General features: G+C 40.5%; 1 protein-coding gene and 3 non-coding genes across 6 annotated transcripts; all 4 read right to left on the bottom strand.

The window, feature by feature from the left end:
- Nucleotides 1-903: 903 nt before the first annotated feature.
- On the bottom strand, nt 904-21,273 carry arid4a (AT rich interactive domain 4A (RBP1-like)). 3 transcript variants are annotated; one of them, XM_026933858.3, is made up of 25 exons: nt 21,137-21,273; nt 20,030-20,075; nt 19,502-19,612; nt 18,687-18,752; nt 18,163-18,253; nt 17,984-18,063; nt 17,798-17,892; nt 15,844-15,976; nt 14,453-14,532; nt 14,249-14,325; nt 14,014-14,162; nt 10,792-10,864; nt 10,478-10,572; nt 10,034-10,131; nt 9,274-9,526; nt 8,288-8,550; nt 7,596-7,775; nt 7,175-7,259; nt 6,904-7,090; nt 6,739-6,801; nt 5,455-6,651; nt 5,243-5,347; nt 3,179-3,385; nt 2,884-3,030; nt 904-2,773 (listed from the first exon to the last, which is right to left on the bottom strand). In XM_026933858.3, the coding sequence occupies exons 1-25, from the start codon at nt 21,256-21,258 to the stop codon at nt 2,670-2,672; spliced, it is 4,107 nt and encodes a 1,368-aa protein (XP_026789659.3). In that variant the 5' UTR covers nt 21,259-21,273; the 3' UTR covers nt 904-2,669. The 3 variants fall into 3 exon arrangements, with proteins under 3 accessions (XP_026789659.3, XP_034163815.2, XP_026789660.3); XM_034307924.2 differs by lacking the exon at nt 21,137-21,273 and adding an exon at nt 20,704-21,094; XM_026933859.3 differs by lacking the exon at nt 21,137-21,273 and adding an exon at nt 20,200-20,430.
- On the bottom strand, nt 7,448-7,526 carry LOC113539020 (small nucleolar RNA SNORD53/SNORD92). The gene has a single exon (XR_003403897.1). It is a non-coding gene; the product is annotated as a small nucleolar RNA SNORD53/SNORD92 (small nucleolar RNA).
- Nucleotides 8,031-8,112, bottom strand: LOC113539018 (small nucleolar RNA SNORD53/SNORD92). The gene has a single exon (XR_003403896.1). It is a non-coding gene; the product is annotated as a small nucleolar RNA SNORD53/SNORD92 (small nucleolar RNA).
- On the bottom strand, nt 9,010-9,089 carry LOC113539021 (small nucleolar RNA SNORD53/SNORD92). The gene has a single exon (XR_003403898.1). It is a non-coding gene; the product is annotated as a small nucleolar RNA SNORD53/SNORD92 (small nucleolar RNA).
- Nucleotides 21,274-25,215: the final 3,942 nt, after the last annotated feature.

Genomic DNA, 25,215 nt, shown 5'->3' with positions numbered 1-25,215 from the left:
CTGGTTAGTGTCTATATGGAGTTTCATGTTCTCCTGCATGGGCTTCCTCCAGGTTCTCATTTCCTCTCACCTCCCAAAATTAATGCTAGTAGGTGAATAAATTGCCCCTAGCTGTTCATAGGTGTGGGAATGTGTTTGTGCATGGGGCCCAGAAATGGACTGGCATCCCATCCAGGCTATAGGACAGCATTAAATTAACTGGTCAACCTTTTCTAATGTGTTACTTGCTACTAACCATCTAGATAGTTCCTTTTCAAATCGGGGGTCATATGATGATAAAAATGGACAGTAGAGTAGCCCTGTAGTTTTCCTGTGTGGATTAAAAAAAAAAGACAAGAGAAACTGAAAATAGAATATGGAAGAATATAAGAATTGTCTTTCAGTATTGTTTCCTTCAGGTCAGTGAAGGAAAGTGTTTGTAAAATAGATATTTCTGCAGTGAAAATTCGATTTCCTAGAAAAGAAAAGTCATTAATGCACCTTTAAAACTTTTGGCTGTATTCAAGAAGTCATGTATATGTCCACAGCTTCCTTCACTTTACTGTTCACGACCACACGGTCTCCACGTACACCAATGGTCCATGCTTACATTTATTTACCATAGCTATGAATTTAAAAATATATTACTGTACTCTTATTTAGCACACATCTTTCAGAGAAAATTGCAAGTTGTGGTTTAGCCATTCTTTGAAAAGTACACAAAGTGTTTAACTATTTATTCTACTCCTAAATTTAGACAATGGATATCAGACTTGCATACACAATTGCAAACATGAGACATGACCTCAGGAAAGACATACTTTTAAACTAAAGTAGTCTGAAAATATGATGTTCTCTAGATTATATTATTAAATCATATTAATTCCTAAATCCAATTTAGTCCAAATAAAAACAAAGGCACAATAATATTTCAAAATTTTATTAGAAATGAGAAGAGCTCTGCTTATTTTACATAAAGATACAATGGCTTTGCTTAGGAACCTAATGCATTCATTCCTTCATCCAGGAATCTGTAAATTAATTTTACTCACAGGGAAGCAGGTTCATTATTTCCGCACATCATTGCCTACAGCGTATTCAACATCCTAGTGGGTTCATTTCTCTATAGGGCTGGGATTAGGCTCCTGTTGATGACCAGTGGTTGATTATATACAGTAAAGTGTGCTAATTCCTCTACCAACTTGACATAGAAAAAGTTTAATATACAAAGATGTATTGTTTAAAAAATAATATAAATCATTTACAGTTTGTGTAAAATGTATTTCTCAAATACATGGTTTTGGAAGTTCTATGTACAAAAGAAATCAGAGTAAGAAACCCCTGGGCTAAACATACACATCCATTATGCAACTTTTATTCAATTGGTTGAGAACTCAATGTTGGAACGTTAAAAACAAATTGCTTTAACACAAGTACCAGCAAATCTGAACTTGAGCAGGGCAGGTCACCAAGTAATGGTGGTCCATAAAGGTTTCAAAAAATCTTGAGATCATTGGGCCCAAATAGGAAAAGGGGAGAACAGGAGTGGGAACATTTTACTGCACAGTAGTTACCCAATTGTGACTTCACAGTCTAACTTGTCCACCACATTCTTTCATTAATCTACATTTTCACCAGTGACCAAATGAATGTGGGAAGGTTTTCATTTTGGAAAGAATACAAAAACGCTGTTCATAGTCTGAATAAATATACTTAACAAGTTGCAAGATAATACCTTTATTTTACACAAAAATTCAGACCTAGAAATATTTCATTAAATAATTTCCACGGCTGTAATATATACCTTTTGAAATTTCATACTAAAATAAAACTCTGCAATTACATATAAAAAGACAAAATACACTCGCAAAGGAAATTAGTCCACTGAAAACATTTTTGTCCCGTGTTCCACTGTAAACATTTTCTTTCATGTTTTTTTTTTAAAGACAAAAATAGAGTTTTGCATAATCATCTGTGCTTGCACACTATCACACACTACAAAGAGTGGAAGACACCAGCTGCAGTTTTCAGTAAACTACATTCCCTTTTGCAATTGACTTTGTCCCACTTTTCCAAAATAGGGCACTCTGCTGTAACGTGTGTACTTTGGCAGTTCTGATGGAGCAAGCGCACAAAATTGACCTTTTCTTTTTCCTAACCATGTCCAGCTGGTTAAGTGACCATACCTATATAGGGAGCATAATCTGGGATTTTACAATGCTGTGATAAAAGCTTTCTGAACAATTACTGCATCCAAACCAGCCTGTGTGACACAGACTGTAAGAGGAGGCTTCTGTTTTGGGCCAGGTTGAAGGAAGAGAGAGAAAAGTGCTGTTGTACTGTCTGTGGATGGATATTGGTTAGATCTTTTTGTTTTGTTTTTGTTTTTTTTTTGTTTTGCCTTTTTGTTGTTTTTTTTTTTTTACATTCAACCCTCACAATGAATCCGTTTCCTGATGTGTAAAGTGGCAGCGAGACGGAGCGAGAGGCAGGATCAGTTTACAAAGTGCAGGAGGTGGGAGTGGCCACAAGGATCGGGGGACGGGAAAGGGTGGAGGAGGCAGGGCAGTCAGTCGAGTGCTATGGCTGCTTGCTCTGGCTCATCAGTATGCACGTCTCCATGGAGGCAGCAGAGATGCTGAGAAGGCAGAGCTGGGCAGGGTGGAGGGATAAACAGGCCTGGTATCTTATCACCTGCACTCCACAGCTACAGTGTTCTGAGTGGGCGAAGCTGAGGAGGGACTCATGCCTGTGTCTGATGAGCCAGAGGATGTAGATGCTGTGGTGTGGGAAACTGCCAAGCACACAGGAAACGTTAGTTAATTGCACATATACAGACACACACAACACTGAATCTGCTGTCAACTTTCATTTTCTCTCATTTAGAAGACTACAAAATTGTACCTTCTCTCTCCTTCTTTTTTAATCTCTTCCGCCTCCTGTCAATGGAAGCCACCTCAGATTTCAAGGACATGTAGTATTTTCGGATTTCCTGAAGTTTCTCTTGTAGGAAAGAAATTCTCTCAGTGCTGGACATATTGTCTAGCTCATCTGCAAAATCAGTAAAGTGACCAGTGAGGAGCGAGTACACTTTCTTGCAACTTTCATTCCTGCAACCAGTTTGATACAACACACATTGCATGGAAACATAAATACAACAATTTACACAGAGCAACCCATGTGGATTAATGGGACTTACTCAGCTGGAAAGTCCATTTGTATGTGCGTGGAGAGGGGAAGGACTGCTTGTCTTTGTGCTTGTCTTTCTCCAGGTCTTTGCTGCTGGGAGATGCATGGCCAGGAGAGCGAGAGAGCTTATGGGCCTTGGCCAAGCTGGAGTGTTTTACTGGAGTCAGTTTATTAGAGGTGTCCATTACAGACAGGTCTTCACTGTCACTGCTGTGACCTGAAGAGAAACGCAGCATCAAGTACTGACCAAAACCTACAACAGACCTAATAGACCTAAGTCGGCTATTTGCCATGACAGAGCGATTAGAAGTGTATGAAATGTCATCTTTAACATCAAAAACACACTGACATAAGTCTGCTTAGATGTTAGCATTGATTTCCAATGACAACTGAGACTTTTATACATCTTCAGGAAACATACACCGATCAGCCATAACATTAAAACCACTGACATGTGAAGTATATAACATTGATGATCTTGTTACAATGGCACCATCAAGGGGTGGGATATATTAGGCAGCAAGGAAACAGTCAGTTCTCGAAGTTGATGTGTTGGAAGCAGGAAAAAACTGTGAACTGGCGACAGGGTCATGGGCGCCCAAGGCTCACTGATGCGCATGGGGAGCGAAGGCTAGCCCATCTGGTCCGATCCCACAGAAGAGCTACTGTAGCACAAATTGCTCAAAAAGTTAATGCTGGCTGATGACACAAAGGTGTCAGAACACACACTGCACCGCAGCTTGCTGCGTATGGTCCTGTGAAGCCACAGACTGGGCAGAGTGCCCATGCTGACCCGTCCACCGCCGAAAGGACCTACAGTGGACATGTGAGCATCAGAACTGGACCATGGAGCAATGGAAGAAGGTCACCTGGTCTGATGAATCATGTTTTCTTTTACATCAGGTGGACGGCTGGGTGCGTGTGCGTTGCTTGCCTGGGGAAGAAATGGCACCAGCATGCACTATGGGAAGAAGGCAAGCTGGCAGAGGCAGTGTGATACTCTGGGCAGTGTTCTTCTGGGAAACCTTGGGTCCTGGCATTTATGTGGATGTTACTTTGATACGTACACGTCTTCATGGCAATGGCATTCCTTAATGGCAGTGGCCTCTTTCAGCAGGATAATGTGCCCTGCCACACTGCAAACATTGTTCAGGAACTGGTTTGAGGAACAAGACAAATAGTTCAAGGTATTCCCTTGGCCTCCAGATTCCCCAGACCTCAATCTGATCGAGCATCTGTGGGATGTGCTGGACAAACAAGTCTGATCCATGGAGGCCCCACCTCGTTACTTGCAGAACTTAAAGGATCTGCTGCTAATGTCTTGGTGCCACATACTACAGCACACCTTCAGAGTCCATGCCTTGACAGCTCAGAGCTGTTTTGGCAGCACAAGGGGGCCTACACAGTATTAGGCAGGTGGTTTTAATGTTACGGGTGATCGCTGTATATTTGATGATGAAAGACTGACTAATGAGAATTTCACAAACTTGAACCTACTGGACAATGATTAATGATTTTTGCTCAGTAATTTCAGGAACCAGATTCTCACACTAAACTATTTCACTGAAATCTTTTATCACTTTGAAAAAACTGGGCAATATGATAAATTGTCACAATATCAGTATTATATGTCACCATATGCTTTTCTGAGACATCACAGATACTGTGATATCTTTCTATAAGATTTTTAATGTTTATTTAATAATCTAACTTTGAAACAGACGATTATATGGTAACATTGCGTTCAATCTTCAAAATTGTAAATTAATAATTTATTTTTAAGACAATAATAATTCTCATCAAACTCTGTTTTGTTGGCAGCTTGTTAGCAAACCTAAATATCTTAATACATATTGCACATAATAGAAATGTCTTCAAGTGTTGTGTTGTGATATTTTTCTCATATCATCCACCCTTACGTTGCAACATGCTGAAGCTCTTCTTTATTTCTCCATTCACTGGTGCAAATGAGCCTGAACCAAACTACATTTCTATGCTTGCACTGATGTCTGCTATCAAAAGGATTCATCCTTTGGATCCCCATCTACACATTCCCCTCAAACAGAGTGCTTACCTGCTCCATTCTTTTCTGCAGCAGAAGCAGTTCCTAGCCGTTTCTGGTTACGTTTCTGCTTCTTAGCAGATGAGCCACTGTTGCAGTCGTGCAATCTTTTCTGACCTAGAGTAGCACATAAATATTAAAGTTGAACAGGACAAAAGAGTTGGTCACATACATCCTTAGCATCTCATAAGCATATGGAAAATGTATGGGCAGCTCACACCAACCTTTGTCCTTGGCATCCCTCTCCTGTAGGGAAATGCTGGAGTTGCTGGAGCTCGCGCTGGCGTCAAAGTTCTCACCAAGCCCCTCATGTGACTCGGCCATGCTGTCTGCCTCAATGGTGGCATCACTCTCGCTTTTGGTGCTGTGAGACTCATCTGGGCTGGGGGCGGAGGATGGAGAACACAGCGGAGGAGGTGCTGCTGTCGTCAGGCTGGAAGGGAGATGGAAGGAGGGCTGCTGGGGCGGCACCTGAGCTACGGCTGAGTTGGGAGCAGGAGTCTTCTCCTCCCTCAGCACTAGTAGCTCTTCCCCTAATGGCTTCTCCTTTTCTTCAGGGTCATCTAGGTCTACCTCGTGACACACCAGTGCCTCTGGGCCTATCTGAGGCATCGTCTCTTCGTCAGTGATTGCTGCAGAGTCCTCCTTCATTGTGCACAGGCTTGAAAGAGGTTCTACTCTTATCTGGACTTCTTTGGTAAGAGCAGGCATTTCTGTTTTGACCTCTAGTTCTTCAGGAGGAGCTACGACTGCTGGAACTGGTGGTGCAAGGGGTTCTTCTGTTTCCTGAACATTCTCCGTTGGTCTTTCGGTGTCCGATTTCTTCTCTGGTGACGGTGTTTTGGGTTCCTCTTTGTGCTCGAGGCGAATCTTCTTGTCTGGAGTCCAATGCTCTGTGGCTTTGCGCTTGGCTACGCAGCTCCTCTCTGGAGGACCAATGTCTTCAGTGGCTGAATCTGTGTCAGAGCCAGCTGTTTGAGGCACCTGCTCTGTAGGGCTGATGTGCTCACTATCCTGAGGCTTCTTAGGCTGGCGAGGAAGAGTGCCAGGCCCCTCAGGCTCAGCGTGGTTTGTTGTGGCAGGCAGCTGTGTCAGAGTCTCAGACCCAGGTTCTCTCTGGCGAGCCCTTTTTGCTCTCGATTTGGGAGATTTGTCACCAGAGTCCGGTGACATCGCCACTTCTTCCTCAGGTTTCACCATTTCACTTCCCTCCAGCAGTTGTGGTTTCTCCTGAGGGATGGTAGGACACACTGGCTCAACCTCTGCAGCCTCCACCCTTCCTTTCGCTTCCTGCCTTTCCTCTTCCTTCTCCTCCTCTTCCTCCTGTTTTCGTGCTGTAGCAGGATCAGTTGTTTCTGCCCATTCAGGCTTCTTCTCAGGAGTGTCCTCACCCTCACTCTCTTCCGATGAGTTTCCTGAATCTGCAGAGAGCGCGAAAATTTTACATAACTGCTTTTCATTCCAATTGCTTAAGAGCTACACTAAGCTTAAATGCTCTTCAGACATACCATTAGATGCCCTGTCTGAATCATACATCCCAGAGGTTTTCCTAGTGTGCCGACGAGGAGTTCCTGTCAGAAAATATTTACCACTGAGCACCAACACAGCAAAAGGAGTTGTAAAACAATGGATGCCTGTACAACCAATCTGTATACAACTGTGCAAATTCTTACCCTCTCCATTGGGTAGACTGGAAGGATCTGAGAGACGGGAGGTTTTGGTGCCAGATCTGCCCTCACTGTAAGGAGTTTTGGATACACTACGAGAAGTGCTGGGAGGAGTGGACTTCAGTGGAGGACGGCCACGTTTTGCCGCCGGTTTGGGCTGTTTGTCCTCCTCCTTCTCCCCATCATCTTTATTCTGTTGGGAATGGCAGAGCTGTTAAATTGTATTCCAGTGCATGGTGTTCTCTAGAACTCCAACACCTTCATTTCGGTCTCCTACCTTCACTTTCTTTTTCTGTCTTCTCTTTGTTCCTCCTTTATCGACAGGCCATATTATCCTATCTGCTTTAACCCATTCATCATATCTGTCACACAAAGAAATTCAAAGAAATTACAGAATTAGTCAAAAATTCTAAACCAAAGGATGAACACCAATGGTGGCATAGAACACTAAAGCAGCAAACACTCGTACAAAGTATGTGTCATTTGCCTGTAGGAAAATACTTTTATTATGGCGTTGATGACCAAAAATATTCAGGATATCGACCAGAGGACAGTCAGACAGCCAAGAGATGTGCTACTTCACATGAAATCAGTCAAGTAAGCGAAACCTTTCTCTTATATCATCATGTTTGTCCCCATATCCTGTTTGCTGTGTATTGATCCATTAAAAGCCAGTTCCGCCTTCATAAATGACTTACCTCACATTCCACCCATAGTAATGGACCAGATAGAGGACTTCTCCATCATCAGTCTCTGTGTTCTTAATATTAGCTTCATAGATTTTCTGTGTCTTTCCCTTGCCGTATTTGACCTTGACTTTTGTCCCAGTAACCGAGTGCTCAGACTCTTCGTCACCATCTTCATCCTCTCTCTCATCTCTGAAAAATAAGTCACAGACTGGACTTCTTAGCCAACTAACACATGGGAAAACTGAACAAAGGGAACACTGAAAGATATAATTAAAAATGGGAAAAAAACATTAATGACACAAGGAACAGCTCTAAACAAAGTACAAATGAATGCTGTCTATCACTTGCATACAAGTGGAACATTTTCATGTACTACATTTATAGAACACAGTAGTGCAGCAGTAGTGAAACAACCGGGATAGCAAGGCATTGTAACCACAGAAGCCAATCAGACAGCCAAGAGAAGTATGACATCACATGACCTCAGTCAAGTAAGCGAAACCATTCCCTGGCATCATCATGTTAACTCTGGGGACTCAAATATCTACAATGATGATAACTAAATTGTGTACATACATAAAAACAAGGATCTTTTCAAATCAAATCAAGAATTAAAGTTGAATTTGATGGTTATATGTAGCATAAATTCCTGCTTGCTGTTCAACAACACTTTGGTTATTACAAACTGATTAATAATGTACCTTTCTCTGAGTCTGGATTTTTCACCGTCATCATCATCTTCTTCTTCCTCCTGATCCTCTTCATCAGAGTCTTTGTCAGACTCTTCCAGGCGCCGACTGCGTCGCTTCCCCAAATTATCTCCCTCTGTCTTTTCCTTCTGTTCCTCTCCGCTGCCTTCTCCTCCTCGCACTTCTTCACGCTTCTTCTCCTCCTTTGCCTTTTCCTGTTTGACAGGCTCCTTCCCTTCCATTTTCAATGGAGTCACTGTACAGCGCCGCCGGCCCTGCAAAGAGAGAGGCACAAGATCTCACAATCTTCATCCATGGTTTTAGAAAATATCCATGTCATTAATTCAATTAAATTTTTATTTGTATAGCTCTTGTAACAATGGACACTGTCACAAAGCAGCTTTAACATTAGATAACTCCACGCTAGTATAGTGATATTTCCCTATAGAAGCATGTATGATAACAGCTATATAAGTATTACGGACTAAATGACTACTAAATTCCATTACTAAATAGAAGCCTGGAAAGAACCATATGATTTCGACATTTACACAAGGCAAAAAGATTCTGGTCGACATTTTGTGTCAGAACAGAAAACGGCAATGTTTCCAGGCAATATTGTTTTCTTAGTTGAGAGAAATACATACTGCATTTGTAAACTGCAGAGGATTGTTATCAGGCGGTTCTATAGCTTTAAGCTTTGTGCGAGTTTATTTATAAACTAAAAACAGGGGAATTTCAGATAGCCAAGAGAAATGTGACATCACATGACATCAGGTCATGAAAGCGAAACCATTCTCTGGTATCATCATGTGCAGCCACCCCTTAACAAACCATACACTTCAAAACAAATCACAGTCTGTGTGCAAGCAAGTCTCACTATAAGACCTATACTAGATTCAATAATCTAAGAAACGTTAGACTACTACCAGTCCAGTATAACGTATTACTTAAAATTTTACTTCCTTAAAACCAACAGGAACCAACACAACACTTACCCTAGGGGAGCAGATGTCTTTGCGGCTTTTCTCACCCTCCCCATCTGACTCGTCGCCATCAGATTTGTCTTTGCTTGCTTCAGGCTCAGATTTAGCCTGCTGGGTCTGATCTCCCTTTTCTTCGCTCTCGACCTCCTTTTCCTGCTCGACACTCTTCACATCTGGCTGAATGACTGGCCTAGGTTCATTATGGTGCACCGTCCTGAACTGGATCTGAGCTGATCGGCAGTACTCTTCAAATCCATACAGGTACCTTAAAGATGATTAGTATAGTTACTACTACAATTCTAATTCTTGAAAAAGTGTGTTTCAGGCTAAAGATCTTAAAGCTTGCAGGTATAAAACCTTGAAACAGCCAACTTGGAAAATTCCTATTTGCAAATAATTTGCTAATGCAAATGTGCAAGCATCTGGATTAAAAACTATGGAGTAAGCTAACAGTACTATTGCAGAGTTAAATCTTTCATTAATGCCAGCTGCTAAGGCCTTTCAGGTTAGAGAGGTAGAAAACTAGGCAGGCAGAATAACTGATTTTAACTGTCTTAATACATTATTTTTTATACTGTTCTGGGAATAGTGCCATTTTCTGTACGTTTAGAAATGGCAACAAATTACTAGCTAGCTAACTATTTTGATTAAAATCCAACTTTGCATAGACACTTCAGGGTTTAAGAGACTGCACAGCAGATGTAGACATAAAACAGACGTACTTGGCACCTACATAAATTACATATTCTTCAAACTTCATTAGTGTGCTTACTTTTTATAAGCCGTCTTCACATTATATGAAGCTGCTGAATTCAGGACAGGGATGCCCAAATCCATATAAACCTGTTTCCATACAGATCCACTCTCAATCTGTAACAAAGAGATTATGGCAACTTAATTGTTTTTTTTTTCTTAAGGCAGCATAAAACATCATTTTAATATTTCTAAGTGTGTTCCATAACATACTGAAGAGGTTTGTGCATCTGGAATGGATCTGATAGCCAAGAGAAACATGACATCACTCGATGTCAGTCAGATTAGCGAAACTGTTCTCAGTGATCACACAAACTAGCATTTTAAATAAAGCAGATTAATATGAATGTCCAAATCAGCCAACATGGCTCAAGAAACCCTAAATCAGTGGTTCCGTTTCAATAGACATTTTCTTACTGCAAATACAACCATAAAGATAGGTAAAGGTATTAAAGATGCTCACACTGTCACAGCCACCATGCTGATGAACCAGCTTGAAGAGCTTGAAGAGGTTCAGGTCCTTGTAGCCCAGCACAGGAGGTTTGTTAATTGGTGTGCCTGGGGAGAAAGAGAGAAAACATTCAGCAAAGCAATCCACAGAGCAAACACACTGCAAAACCAGTCATACCATGCCCCTCAAATACAGACATGATCACAAACAATGAGCTACAAAATTCAGCCCTGCAGTAAAAAATCTGTTCAAACACTAAGGGCTAAACTGTAACTAAAGTCCAAAAATAGGGTATAAATGGAACAGAAAACAGGACTGCTTCATACCTCTGTCTTCCATGAACTTATAAAGCTGCTGTAGGAAGTGGTCCCTCTCTTCTGGGTCTGGCTCATCGTCAGGCTAGAGAGAGAAACAGAAAGCACAGCAACATTTACTTTCACAGCATTTAATAGATGCCCTTATCCAGAGCGACATACAGAAGTGCTTTGCAGCCGCCATCAAAAACATCCTCATGCTTGTTCACTAGATCAGGGACTAAGAATACCATCAAGCTAAAACCCTGTTTTCAGGGCGGGTGGGTTAGGAGACGGCAAACACAGAGACAGTACAGAATGAAATAAGTCATGGAGAGAGAGACATGAGAGAGAGACATAAGAGACAGAGTGAGAAAGACAGAAAGCAGAGACAGACAGAGAGAGAGATGGTGAGTGAGAGAGAGAGAGAGAGAGAGAGAGAACAGAGTGAAAGCATAGAGAGACAAAAAAGCAAAAAAGAAAGCGAGAATGAACACAGAGAGACAAAGCACAGTGAGAGAGAGAGAACGAGCATGACAGAAGTAATATGCTGACTCTTTACCTTAGTCAACTGTAGTGGAGTAGAATAAAACAAATACAATTTACTGAAACAAGTGTTGTGTGGATTCCTACTAATTTTGAAAGAAACCACTATAATTTCATAGCCTTGTTCAGGTACGTCACAGATACAAGAATGCTAAAAACATAAAGATTCAAATAATAACATCAGGAAAAATCAGTTGAAATACATGTACAGCATATAAAGAAACTACTTTTTAAGCACCATGGTCCCAAATGCCATCGTCCAACAAGGTAAATCAGTGTTAAATGGTAAATCAGACAGCCAGTAGAAATGTTACATCACATAACATCAGTCACCTAAGTGAAACCATTCTCTGCTATCATGTTTGACCCATTAACACTAGTCAATTTAGGTCATGTGTGAGGATGTGTCTTATGCTCAAACAACTCAGTTTAAGGCTCCAGTATTTTCCAACATGATCTCTACCTACCACATCTGTAGTGCATGAGCAATTACCACAGATGGTCACTTTTTTCCTGAACTGAAAAACTACAAATGGAGAACCCATTTACTTTAAATTCACTTATAATGGAGGTCTGAGTGCAGTTTTAGGGGCAGGCAGTAAATCACACACACACACACAATCCTTAAAGTATCCTTTAAAATCATAGTTGCGACAACCTTTTCAGAGGGAAGAATTTATGGTTCTGATGCATGGTTTTGATTATACATGGATACCACAAAAGCTTTGAGAAAGCATAAATACCCCAAACTGCTCTAGTGTTAAAAAGTTTGATAAAGATATTTAAGAACAGCTTTGGAAAGACATTCTCTGAGGTCTGAATCATCCTACGAGCTTTGTTGTTAGAATGTAACAGTTTTGAATTCAGGTTATATAATCAGGCATTTTAAACATTAATTGATAGTGAGCATAATCATCTGAATTGTGTCAAGTGAAAAAGTTTTCAGTTCAGTGTTAAAAGCATGTACATAAGAAGACTTTTAAACACACATTTATACTGGACAGTGCTACAACAGTAGCAGATCAGCCATTTATCTAACTACAGAGCAAGCATCGGTTGGTCTCATTAGAGCTTATGGTACCAAAACAAAGCTCCAACAATCTGTACTAAAGGCTTCATCACTCAATAAATAGAATTAAAATGGTTTGTGACAAGAATCCTAAGCGTCTGTAGGAGAAACAAAAGAATAACCCAGACACGAGTACTCAGCTGTGCAGGAGTATGTCAGCACCACAAATCATTCACAGGAAATGAAACTAAAAGTGTCCACCAAAATAGTTCAAGAGCTATACATGCAAAACCTTGCTTATCGTTGCACTTCACTGACCATTGTTTACTACAGGAAGTCTGCTGCTTTAAGAGCTGCACAAGCAGAGATTCCTGACACAGTGTGGAAAGAGGAGCTCTTGATGAGCTTCGGACCTGCCCACAACCCCAGCTGGCACACCTCCGCTGGCCCTTTGCCAATCCCCATAGATTTCTTAACCATAGGAAGTAAGGGTTGCCATGGGAACAGTGTCGGAAACAGAGCGAATGGCTATTTGTCCAGGCGCTGGAAGCAGGAAGAATGAAGCATTGTTGATTTGAGCTTGAGGGTTTTCCCCACATGCTGAGGCCATTCACTTATTTCACTCAAGGTGCTGCAGATCGCACCATGTCAGAGCAAAGGAATGTCTTTAAAAAAAAAAAAACAGACAAACAAACAAACACAACATAGTACCGATTCAGCACGGCCGCAGTATTTACTGATGAAAGCATGATCAAGTCCCAGCCTGGGGCAAAGGTTCCATTGCAGGGATGTCACTCAACCTTGTAGTAATCATTAGTCAAAATGCAACACTCCCACTGAGTCTCAGGGATGGACAAATCAGTAACCCGGACTCACAGGACGGATTTAACGTCCAGGCTATTAGTTTTTTTCCATATTTGCCTGGCAGACATAGGTTCTAGAGAACTAGAGAGAGAGAAAAGGAAGGAGAAGAGGGGGGAAAAGAAAAAAAAGAAAAAAAAAACCTACTTCCTACTGACTTTTGCAAAACAAATATTTTGATTTGGACCATCCTGTAAGAATCAGGGACATGCATGTATGTGGAAACACAGATGAAACCGACCAAAATAAAGTCTATTGCTTATCTGTCATATAACTCGCCTGCTAACACAGCAAGCAGACACCACGTGGTTAAACAGAGAGAGAAAATAAAGACACTAGCCAGATAACACTGCAATCGCACGTAACAATATTTATCACTTGCAATGTAAGGAGAGAATACCAGAGCTCACTGCCAACTTCTTTTTAATCAAGGTTACAATTACGATGTGCTAGATTAAAAACATTATCAACAACGGATAAGAACTATGGTTACACAGCCATCCCCTCCCTGGGAACAGATATTCATATATTACCCTTGGTCTGTATGTTTGCACTTAGCTAGCTCACCATAAGTTATTACATCAAGTTACCTTTTTTTTTTTTTAACCGAAATTTCGGACTAGGCAGCACAGTGGAGCTTACACTTGCCCAGCGAGCTAGCCAATGAATTTATCATTTGCCAACCCTTGAGTCTATGTTACAATTTTCAGCCACAAACCACAACATAAATTAGATGCCACCACACAGATAGAAAAAAAACACAGCCATTAATGATAATGAACCCCAAAATACATTATCCTACAGTCCTCCTTGATAATGCAAGATGAACAGTTTCTTACCTCTTCTGGCTCTGGTTCTTTCTCTTCTTCCTCACTTTCCTTGCCTTCACCCTCATCACTGCTAGAGGATTCTAGGATCTCACTCATATCCATCTTCCAGGCATCAGGAATCTGCTTGGTCTGGAGGAAGAGCAGTGCTTCCTCAAATCCTGTAGAAAGACACAAGGTGCCAAGTGAGGCTTAGCTCATGGAACACTTGGAATGCACAAGCTTCAGCTCAGATGTACACACTTACCGTTTTTGTCAGAGTGCTCCGATCTGCACATGGTGTCCACACACAATTCTTGAACTTCACTGCGGGCCACAGTGTGACTAGAAGAAGAGAAAGTAAAACAAAAGTCATAGCTGAAAGCCTGCAGTGTCAGAACTCTCACCAATTTGCAAACACATACACATGCAGGTGACGTGAAGGTGCACTGTACTCTGTGATTTAACTTACAATTTGGAATCAGCAAATGACCTCACTAAGCATTGGTCCTTTTTGACAGTTAAGTCATCATTGCAGCTCGGAGAGATCACCTTGGAGAGAACAAAGTCAAGTCAAGCGTTATATTATGTAGGCACAAATTCTCAGCATGAATTAGATTAGATATATTCTGGTTTGAAATATTTTATGCCATGAATGTGCATGATGATGACAGACTGACAGACACAAACTGTTTTAAAGTACATCACCACCATGCCTGTAATGTTTTGCATAATTTGCAACAGTGGCATGCAACGAGAGGACCTGCTTACTTGGAGGACAGTATTGACTCAGTACCGAGTATGCACCAATACCCAGAGCTCTAATATCAGTAGTGTAATAAAAATTAAAAAAAAAAAAAAACTGTAGCATCCCTAGCAAATATCATCTATAACCTTTAGCAAAGAACTATTAACACTCGAATATGATGTACATCTACGCTTCCCATCAGGTGTTACTGATACAGCGGTGCACCTCAGGACAGGAGATTATCATGAAAAACACAAACTGGTGACAAATTTATTAAAAAACAAACCACACAAGTGCAAATACTTCCTGCCAATTGTACCGCATGATACAATGACGCAAATAACATAAGTATGTTTAGTATGTTTAAAAATGATGAAGAGGCCCAGCCAATGTCGATTTTGGATCAAGGTCGCAAGAGGGAAATATCTAACTGATTTTGAAAGATGGCTCATTATTGAGGCACTTATGGCAGGAGCCTCAGTGCATGTGTGGCACACTTGAAGAGAACAGTACAAGCCTGAAGCTTGACTCCTGCAGTGAGTGGGTCTAGTGGCGCTTATGTTTTTGGGGGGCATTTTGCTGGCATGGTTTGGGCCCACTTTTCTCCTTAGAGCAAAGAATCAATGCAAATTAATAATTCTTAGTAATTAATTAATAGTTATTCTGACTGATCACCTTTATCCTATGATGAAACATTTCTATATTGATGGGAGTGGTCTCTTACAGGATGACAATGCTCCATCCACAGGGCAAAAGGGAACACATTTTTGACTGACGTCATAGACAGAGATCATCACCATCCCATCATTAAAACAGCAAGTGAGGGAATATCTTATGTGAGAATAGTGTTCAGAACAGTCCAATTACAGAGACTTATAGAATTTATAGCAAGGAACACTGAAGCTGTTCTGGCAGCTTGCAGTGCCCCAACACCTTACTATGTCGGATTTTCCTTCGTCACATGTCTGTACCTGCACTACTAAAAGCTCTGCCTGCTGCAGTAACTCCTGGTTAGGGCTTTAGATAAGAATCCTACTGCTGAAGATCAGCTTCATTAGTGTCTGCTTTATTTCATGGCTCTAACAAGCAGGCTCGGAAAGCCTGCTGGAGCTCACCAGGGCATGGAACCAGCACGCTTGGTCTGGCCCAGTCTGAATGAAAGCCACCTTCCCCAAGAGATCATCATTGAGTCGCCGTCTATCATCCTCTTCCTCCTCGCTGGATGAAGACTCCTTCTCTTCCTCCACACTACAAAATTCAAGAGGAAACTCGTTACACTTGAAATGCATTCCTTCGTGAAGACAATATTGAGGGGGGGAGAAAAAGAAGAAGGAAAAAAAAAAACACACACTAAGCACACAAATCCCCCTCTGGAGTACTGGGAGAACAAGAAGGACAAGCAGAAACTGACCAAGGCAAATGAATTCTAGCCATGAAAGGTTGAAGAACAATACAAATATTAGGCTAATTTCTGTGCACTTGTTTATAATTGTGACAAATAGGAACAAACAATGGTTGCTAAAATGGGTCAGAAATGATAAACTAGCTGTAGAGACATTTTCTTTGGAGATTAGTCAGTGGTGCAAAATATGCTGTGAAAGTCTATCTGGACTGTTGTTAGAGTATTAAAGTAAAATTCTCCTTTTCAACCATACAGTCAAGAAAATCATCAACTTAGAAAAACAAGTCTCATCTCAATGTTTCTCTTGGCCATTACATACTGTAAACTTTAAACTTTAAATACAATTCCAATTCCAACAAGTGCCACATTTTCAAGACAATGACCAAAGTTGGTAGTCAAAAACATGCTGCCTACTACACACATACCTCACGTCAGTCATTATATTCTATGTTTGAATAGCACAGTAGCACTGAACCTTAAACAATCCCAAAGTGCGATCTCAAGAACTTGTCACAAACTAAAAGTTATCAGGATTCAGGAGACTCCTCACATGCTCGAATATGACGCACAGAATGTTATAAAGTAGTAGCTACCGAAGATAATTGTACATTTTTCTCTCAGCACAACCAATGTAAAGAAAACATCTACAAATGAAAAAGACTGCCATCATACAAGCATGCACTTTTTGTTTACTTTTCCTATTAATGCTGTCTAATCTCGAGTGGTCAGAGAAGCAGTCAGAGAAACTGCTGCTAGTGACAGCGCTAGCATTAATTCAAGAAACATTTCTGAGTTGGCAGAGTGGTGGACAGGGTGCAGAGGATTAGCACTGGGCAGAAACACTACCTTCTGTCTGCTACTGCCATACTGAGTTCCTTCAAATACACAGTTTTTGATTTCACATGCCAAGCTGTTGGCAGACCCTGACCTTTTCCTTCGACCAGGCATGACTTTATTTATTTATTTATTTTTTAAACGCCCTACTCTATGGAGCACGTTTCCTCACCATCACTGAACAGTGTTAATTACTAACAGCAACACATAGAAAAGAGCTACTTATAGAACAATAATCTGAATGTTGTTTTGTGCTTCTAATACAATTACAATTAATAGTGCTTCATCTGTCCTCTCAGCAGATGTTTGACAAGCTAAAGGTTAATGCCCATTGAAAAGTAAGGAATTATTAAGTTGTGCTCTTTATACAACTTATGTATGTTATTTTTTTTTTTTACTCCATTTTCTTTCCATTTTAAATGTTCTCTTTTTTAATTTTTTTTTTATTTGTTTACTGTATTACATGCATTGGCTTAACGTTTATTTAATTTAACTGTGCAGCACTTTGACCTACATTTTTTTGTATGAAAAGGTGCTATACAAATAAAGTTAAAGTTACAGCAGTTCTTTGAAGTGAAAGTGGAACACGAAATTCATAGCACGACTTTTTGACCAAATACAGACCTCTTACGTGTCTAAAACTAATACAATGTTAGAAAACTATTTATAGCTACAATATATTGCATGAGATTAAACATGATCACTCTAATATAAACACTACTGTTTACAGCAAGGTTACTCGTCAGAGGAAAAAAAAAAAGTACTGAAAGCCAAACACTTTGCAAAGCTGAATATGAATAAATACACAAACAAACAGATAAATAAATACTCACACTGCTTGAGAAGACCGCCGTCCTCGATTAGTCTTCTTTCCAATGACAGGAGTGCCAAAGTGCTCTGGGTTAGTCAGAGGCAGTTGGTCCAAAGTCTATGGAGGAAAAAAAAAAGGGAAAAAAGAAAGTCTTTTTACTCTGTATTAAAAGCAGAGCGATACCGAAAACAAAACATCTGTTTCATACCTCACTCTCTGCAAAATGCCTTTCACCCTTAAGACACAGTGATGTTCTTCTGAGTGTTTTCTCATCTCCATCATCAAACACTGCAAAAAAGGCACAAGTCGTTACAAGGTAATGATATTTTGTGCACAACAAGTGACAAAGAAAAGACCACGACAGTAAGAAGCTGTTGAGACACTTACCCACAGTGTACCAGCTAGCGTCTGTAAGTTTACTGATGACGGCTTCACTAAACACTCCTTCTGCACTCCTCACTTCCACTGTGGAACCCACCTGATAGCATGAAGACGCACATCACACCACAATGTATTACAACATCATCTGAAAATTGAGCAAAATGTCACCTAGTCCAAGAGACAACACTCAAAGACATCATTGTTACAATGTTGAGCACAAATCAGTTTACCAAAAAAGCACTTCCTAAAACTATTTTCAGCTCCACCCACACAGTAGTACTCTTAGCACCCCAGCAAGATAGGTAACTAAATTTAGCATGTGTATTTAGTAAAGGTATGGCTCACTTGCCAATGAAAATAATGTGGCTTCATAGATTTGTTACTGTACCATGCTGTCTGGTGGAAAAGCACTGCAAGTTTCCATCAGTGAGCTTGCAGGCACAGAATGTCTATTTCTATTTAGAACTCATCTTCTAATATCCTTTCATACAGTGCAACCGATAACTGAAGAAATGGTACTGCAAACTTACCCTCAAAGGTCCTTTGACCTGGTCATCTTGCACAACTTGTGAGGTACTGTCTCCTTTGAGAACCACCTAGAAACAAATCCATGATGCACAAGATGAAGCAGAGCAGGACGCACAAAGATGGAGGATAACAGAAAGGGATGAGGAGAGAAACCAGGTTCAGTCGAGGTGAAGTAATCAGGTTGTGTAACTCACAAATGCCGCACTTCATGATCTGTCATAACGGGGCTTCCCACATAGGGGCCAGGATTTAACTCCTTACAATTCAGTCTAGACCCAGCTCAAGTTCAAGCTCATGATACAGTTAAAACATTCCTAATTTTCTTCTGAATATTTCAGGCCCCAAGCAAGTGCCCTCACCTAACAGGCTGTTATTATGAGAAAGATTTAAAAAATAAAATAAAATAAAAAAGGAGATAAGCAAGTGAGACTAGCTAACATGAAACAAGATTAACAGCAAAGTGGAACATTTCTATATTCTGAGAGTTATGCAGTCTAAAGTGCACCAAGTTCCCCATCAATTAATTGCAGAATGACTTATCAGAACAAGTCTGCACATGAGTGTGGTAACTAGCAAAAACAGACAAAATGTTCAATGACGTTCAACTGTAAAGCCACTCGTGACTGAAAAAGCTAAGTGACCCGTCATGACCCGTCCACTTGCCCAATATACACGACGACACAATGTTTGTAACATAAAACACATCTTCAGCAATATTCCTCCTACCAAGCAACGTGTTATACATGATGGCCAGTCACCAGAGCAATTTCATGTCATGCTGTTTGATGCGTTATTCAAACATATTTCTAAAACTTGCCTTCACTTTCACCATCCGTTTAACAGTCTTGATTTTTGCCTCACAAAAGGCACCTCGGTATTTAGCACTAACATCCGTTCCCACAGTCAGGTAGGCAGGCTCATCTGCTACCTACAGGAAAAAAAAAAAAAAAAAAAAACACAATCATGAAATTAATCAGGTTAAAACAAAGCCGTGCATGTAAACAAACTTTGATCACAACTCTTAGAAAATATATTCATTTCATTTTACTGCCATTTCACTCCAGACTATAACTCCAAGTCATTCTCTATTCAAAGCACTACTCATCTCATAGACCCTTTTGTTAGTAAAGCATAAAAGCAAAGCTCTGAAGAAGGCATTTCATAGCAGCTCACGCAGGTTAACTACTATGAACGAAATGCTCACATATAATGAAATGGCTTTGTAAAGAACAACACGTGTTGTTGATAAATAAGTTGCCAAGTAAAAGCTGGCTGTAGGTTTGGCTCCGGTCTGAGAGGCGTCGGCTACACTGCTGTCTTCAGCTGAAGCTTGGAGCTCACTTACCTTCATTGTGATGGCTATTTGGGGGAGTCCAGCTTGGTTTTGATAGCTGGAAAACAAAAAGATGCAAAAGTGGACAATGGAGGCGGGTTTCCAGAAAATATACGTCAAGGTTTTTATCACTGAATAGCACGACAAAACAGAGGCATGCTAACAGGCTAGCTACTACTCACGCATTCTTTTCAAGCTCGATGCCGCGGCCCCCCTCCCTCCTCTACACGCTACAGAAATGTTCACGAGCTCTGAAGTGCTTTTTCAAAACTATTCCCTTAAACCACTGACCACGAATTCCAGTTCTGACCAGCTTTCAATGCTTCATAGGTATAAAACAGTATTAACTAGAGGAAAGAGGAAAAAGCGGAGTAGTGCGTGTGTTCTTCCCGCTTTACTCGGAGTGTGTGTGTGTGTGTGTGTGTGTGTGAGAGAGAGAGAGAGAGAGAGAGAGAGAGAGAGAGTGTGTGTCACGTCGCCATCATAGCTCACCGCCGGAACCGTGTCAGGCTTTGCCTTACAATCTGCTACCAACTGCAACTAACACATTCTCCTTTAGGAAACTGTCATCGACATTATAACCTACACTGACGAGCGAAGAAACGAGGTAAACCTCATTTACAGAGGTCTGTCGAAAGATTCGTTTTTTTTTCTCCGAGCTAAATATAGAGAGTCTGCCAACTAACCTTGCTCAACTGTTCATCGCTATTACAGCGATTTAAACTGCCTGCCTGGGAACTTCAGCTCAACAGAGCTGAAAAAGCCACAGCTAGTTCCGGAAGATTGTCGAGGTCTGTGGCGTCGATTCTTTTAGCATCCGCACATCAATTCCCTACTCTACAAGTTTCGTAGAGACGAGAAAGTGCGCGATAACGAGTCATTGTGTCTGTTAAACCTAATTCCACAAAAGCCAGTTAGCAAGCTAGCTGTGAAAACAAGCCGCCTAGCAGCTCTGGCTAGCTAGTCACTGCCATTCAGTTTTCCGTCGTGTTAATCCCGCACTTGGAAAATACCTCCTAATACGTTAAACTTTACTTTTTTGACAGACAAAGTAAACAATTATCGAGTCTCGCGAGACGAAACTTATTGAAATGGAATGTCTCGATTAGATATACTTACATACTCCTATATGTCCTCTCACCACTCGCCTGGGTTGCAAAGCATAAACGAAATAACAAGCTGTTGAGCCAAGGTTGTGTTTCTCGAAATCCGATTGGCTGCTCTAACCGCGGTAGCCACATTCTTGGAATTTTGATTGGGTCCCTGATATGTCAAATTCCATTGGACGGACATTTCCTTGATAAGTGATTGGTCAATATGAAAGCGGCGCTACGAATGGATTTTTCTTATTGGTTGTCATGGATGCCTAATCGTTACAATTAAAACAGACCGCATTTGACATCGGATTGGCTAGACGTTTCTGCTCGAAGGTTGTTTGCCATGATCATTGGTTAAGCTTTCTTCGAAACAACCCGCCTACTTAATTCATTGGCTCAAACAACACACTGAAAGGAGGGGGGGCGAGCTCGTTTCAGAGGGAAATATAAAAACCATTTGCTCTCATTGCGCATGTCAAAATGAAAGGTTCATTCGCCATTTTGTTCCCGACGCAGATATTTTTGACTACAGACGCTGGGCTCTGCGATGTCGAGGTGAGTCCGAGCTGATACCGAGTTCAGCTAAAACACATGCCTTTATTTAAACAGCACTGAAAATGACCTCCGTTAGCTGTTACTTTATTTCTCACAGCCAGTTTGATGTGGGGGAGACGTGTAAACGCGACAGAATAGAAAAGGTCAGTTGAAGGCTATGAGAATAATGGCGCCTTAACGCGGCAGCGCACATCACGGGCTTCTGACGTAAACGGAAGACAACAGAGTCACGCTAGTCAGAAGGAGCTGTTACAGCACTTCTGTCAGATTCATCAGTCACACTGAAAGATGTTTTACATGCTTGAGTTCAACCACTTAGACACCGTGGTGCAGTCCAAATGTGAATAAATCCTCCTCTTTGATCTCTTGATAATTAGGCAAATGTGTGTTTATTTATTATGTTTATTTACTTCCACTCACAGAAAACAAACCCTGTGTTTCTGAATTCAAACATTTTTGTATGATCTTAATAGTACTGTTATTAGTTTTATTAAAATTGCATTCAAGTTGACATACTTGTTTTTAGGTTATTAAGATTTGGATTAAACCCATTCAATATTAGTGACCAGTCAGTTAGACCTAGAGTAATGAAAATGAAGTGGTTTTTATATATACACTGCTGTACCAGTAGTAGTTGGCGGAGATGTCTGTTGTCGTCACAGATCCCTAGACTATGCAGATCCCACATGAAGAACCATGGCTTTCCAGCTTCAGTAATTTTATTTCTATCTTAATCACAATGTAAGTGTTTGTCTCCCCCCAACCCTTGGAAAAATTTCAGCCCAAAATGCATGGCTGGCCAATATCATTTGTAGGGATGCATAAATACTGATACTGGTATTAGGTATCTGTCTGATACCATGCTAAATTAAAACATCCTCATAAAATGCTCAGATATCAACTTGTAATACAGCGATATACTATGTCACATAAGTCTAGCTTATGTTGCTGTGCTAATGACCAAGCGACACAAAATGACAGCAATCTGGACACATTTCGCAGTTATGTAAATCAATCAAGCAGACTGCAAACTGTTCTGTATATCAAGAGGAGGTGCTACATCATCTTCTTACAAGTAACCAGAGAAACTGTCTCAACTGAGAGCACTTCACATCTGCAAGCACTGAGACATGCACTTTGATTCTTCATGATCGGCAGGGTCTACACTTTGCTCTCAAATCTAGGTGCAATTCATGGCATCTTACTCTATAGTTAGTCAACATTTTCTGAAGTATTTAACTGGTAATAAGTACATATTACTCACATATGCTACGTTATCACCAAAACAATGTCTGGGCTGTCTTCCTGTTGTATAAAGGAGTCAGTTTAACAGATGCGGTGGTAAAAACAGTCAGTCTGCCTAAAGATGTCTAAAACCTTGCTACCTAATAAGATTTTCTCACACAGTAAATTCAGACTTTGATCATAGCTACATGCTGTAGTGACATAGTTCAGTTTGTAATAAGATATCGCCTGACCAAATGTCCATGATGCTTTTGCGCCGCAGCCAGAATGAGATCTTTGGGGTTAACCAAAGTTTCAAATGCTAAAACTTGATGTATGATTGAGATATATGCAAAATAGAACTTTTCAGCTCAGGAAAGTCGGTAGTTTCAGAACTAGATATAATAGAAAATGTCCCAATTTCACCATGTGAAGGGTTTTTCCCAGGGCACCAAACATGCAAGTTACAGCATGGAGTAGACATGCAAAAATATTTTATTACAGACATCTAAATAGGACTGTATTTTTTGTAGCCCGGTTATTAGCCGTGCTCACAGCCAGAACAGATCTGCTCAGCTCCCTGGGTTGGTTAGGTGCAAGTGAAGGTCTTATTAATGTTTTCATTGCAATTGCATTTTGTCTAACAAGCTACAGAGGCCTCTAATTATGACAAACTGCTCCTTTAAGTGTTCTGCTAATTGGCTGAATGATTAGGTTTCTTTGTGTACAGTTCATTCAGTGCTGCTGTGCTGTACGAACTGATCAGTACGAACTGATCAGCCAAGGGCTTAATCTGGTGCCACAGCTCTGCAAACGTTTGAATACTAATTGCATAATTACTTGTAACTAGTTGGCCATGCACATTGCAAACCTTACTGGGACGGTCACCTGCCCTGCATAAAGCATGGAACGTTGCATATCATGTGGTTCCAGGTAAGTCACTATTTGCAAACTTCACGTTTTACAAATACATCAGATGAGTCACAGAGAGGTAGCACACAATATGCAAAATCAAATAAGCGAAGCTTTCTCCAAGTACAAGTTCCCCTTATATGGTTTGTGGCAGATCGCTACATGCTTTGCTCATTACAGTCAGATTCACACATTTATTGGAGGTTACTTCACTCGTTTCAGGATTGTAAAGACAGAAAGACAGTCATTTTGGAAAAGCTAAAATGGGCTCAGCGGGGTTTCAGTGGACAATCTGTTAGTAGTATATGAGTTCAAATCCCCAGTCAGCCAGAAAACAACTGTATGACAAAACCCTTATCTTCAGTCCCTGGATTACATTCTTCCTCACTCACAAGTCATTCTGCCAGGATAAAATACACAAATACCAGGGAAACTGTTTAAAAAAAAAAAAACAGAAAAAGCCATGCCTTAGCATGTGAATTTAACTTCTCGCACTCCTTTGATGCTTTGTTTTGTGGTTTGGATTTCTTCACAAGGCTTCATGCCATCTTATGTGTTGTCCTGTTTGGTCTTATTGAAATGGAGTTTGTGATAGTTAATTCATTAAGTTAACATCATGTGAACTCTTGCAAAATAGAAAAGTATATTAGATTCTGCTGGACACCATATTTATGAATCACAAATAGCTATAGCCTTGTACTTTACAGCAGTTATTCCCTGTACTTGTCTGGGATATTTATTCCATTTCACTTGAAAACTGACTCACATTTCCAACCCACAGCATGCATACTTAAGAACAGAGGAGATATGTTGTTTGAATATGTACTGGGAGAAAGGGCTGCTTGCTTTAATTTCCTCATTGTGTTCTACATATCTACGTGTCATGTCCACATTTGTAAAACGGGAAGTTGAAGATCTAAGTTTAAAAAAAAATCTTTTCTAAGCCAAGGCCTTGCAGAAACCCTTGACACCTCTTATTTCAACACACACCAATGTAATGAAGCAGACCTAGTACTTAATTAATTAATTCACTCATTTCCATCACTATATGTAGACTTCTATCTTAGCTGGAATGCAAAAATGAGGGAGTATGCAGTTATGGTGGCACAGAGCCCAACACCAGTGGGCATGCTACATCAGTGTTGCTGTGATCGTTGCAGCCTTAATAGCAGTATGCGATTATTATCTCAGCATGACATGTTCAGCTGTTTTTGAAATGAGTTTACAAAGTAATTGTTAACAGCTTGATTGTGAAATATTTACAGAATTTCTCCTAAGAAAGTATTGCACAATGTGTCACAATTTCTAGTATTTCATTCTTTTAGAAATCAGATTACCATCTGCACTTAAACTCACTGGCCACTTTAACAGAATCACCTGTACACCTGCTCATTCATGCAGTTATCCAGT

Source organism: Pangasianodon hypophthalmus, chromosome 10 (assembly GCF_027358585.1).
Source record: "Pangasianodon hypophthalmus isolate fPanHyp1 chromosome 10, fPanHyp1.pri, whole genome shotgun sequence".
Taxonomy (NCBI): Eukaryota; Metazoa; Chordata; class Actinopteri; order Siluriformes; family Pangasiidae; genus Pangasianodon; species Pangasianodon hypophthalmus.
Note: the sequence above shows the minus strand (reverse complement) of the source record. Positions and strands in the feature narration are given on the sequence as shown.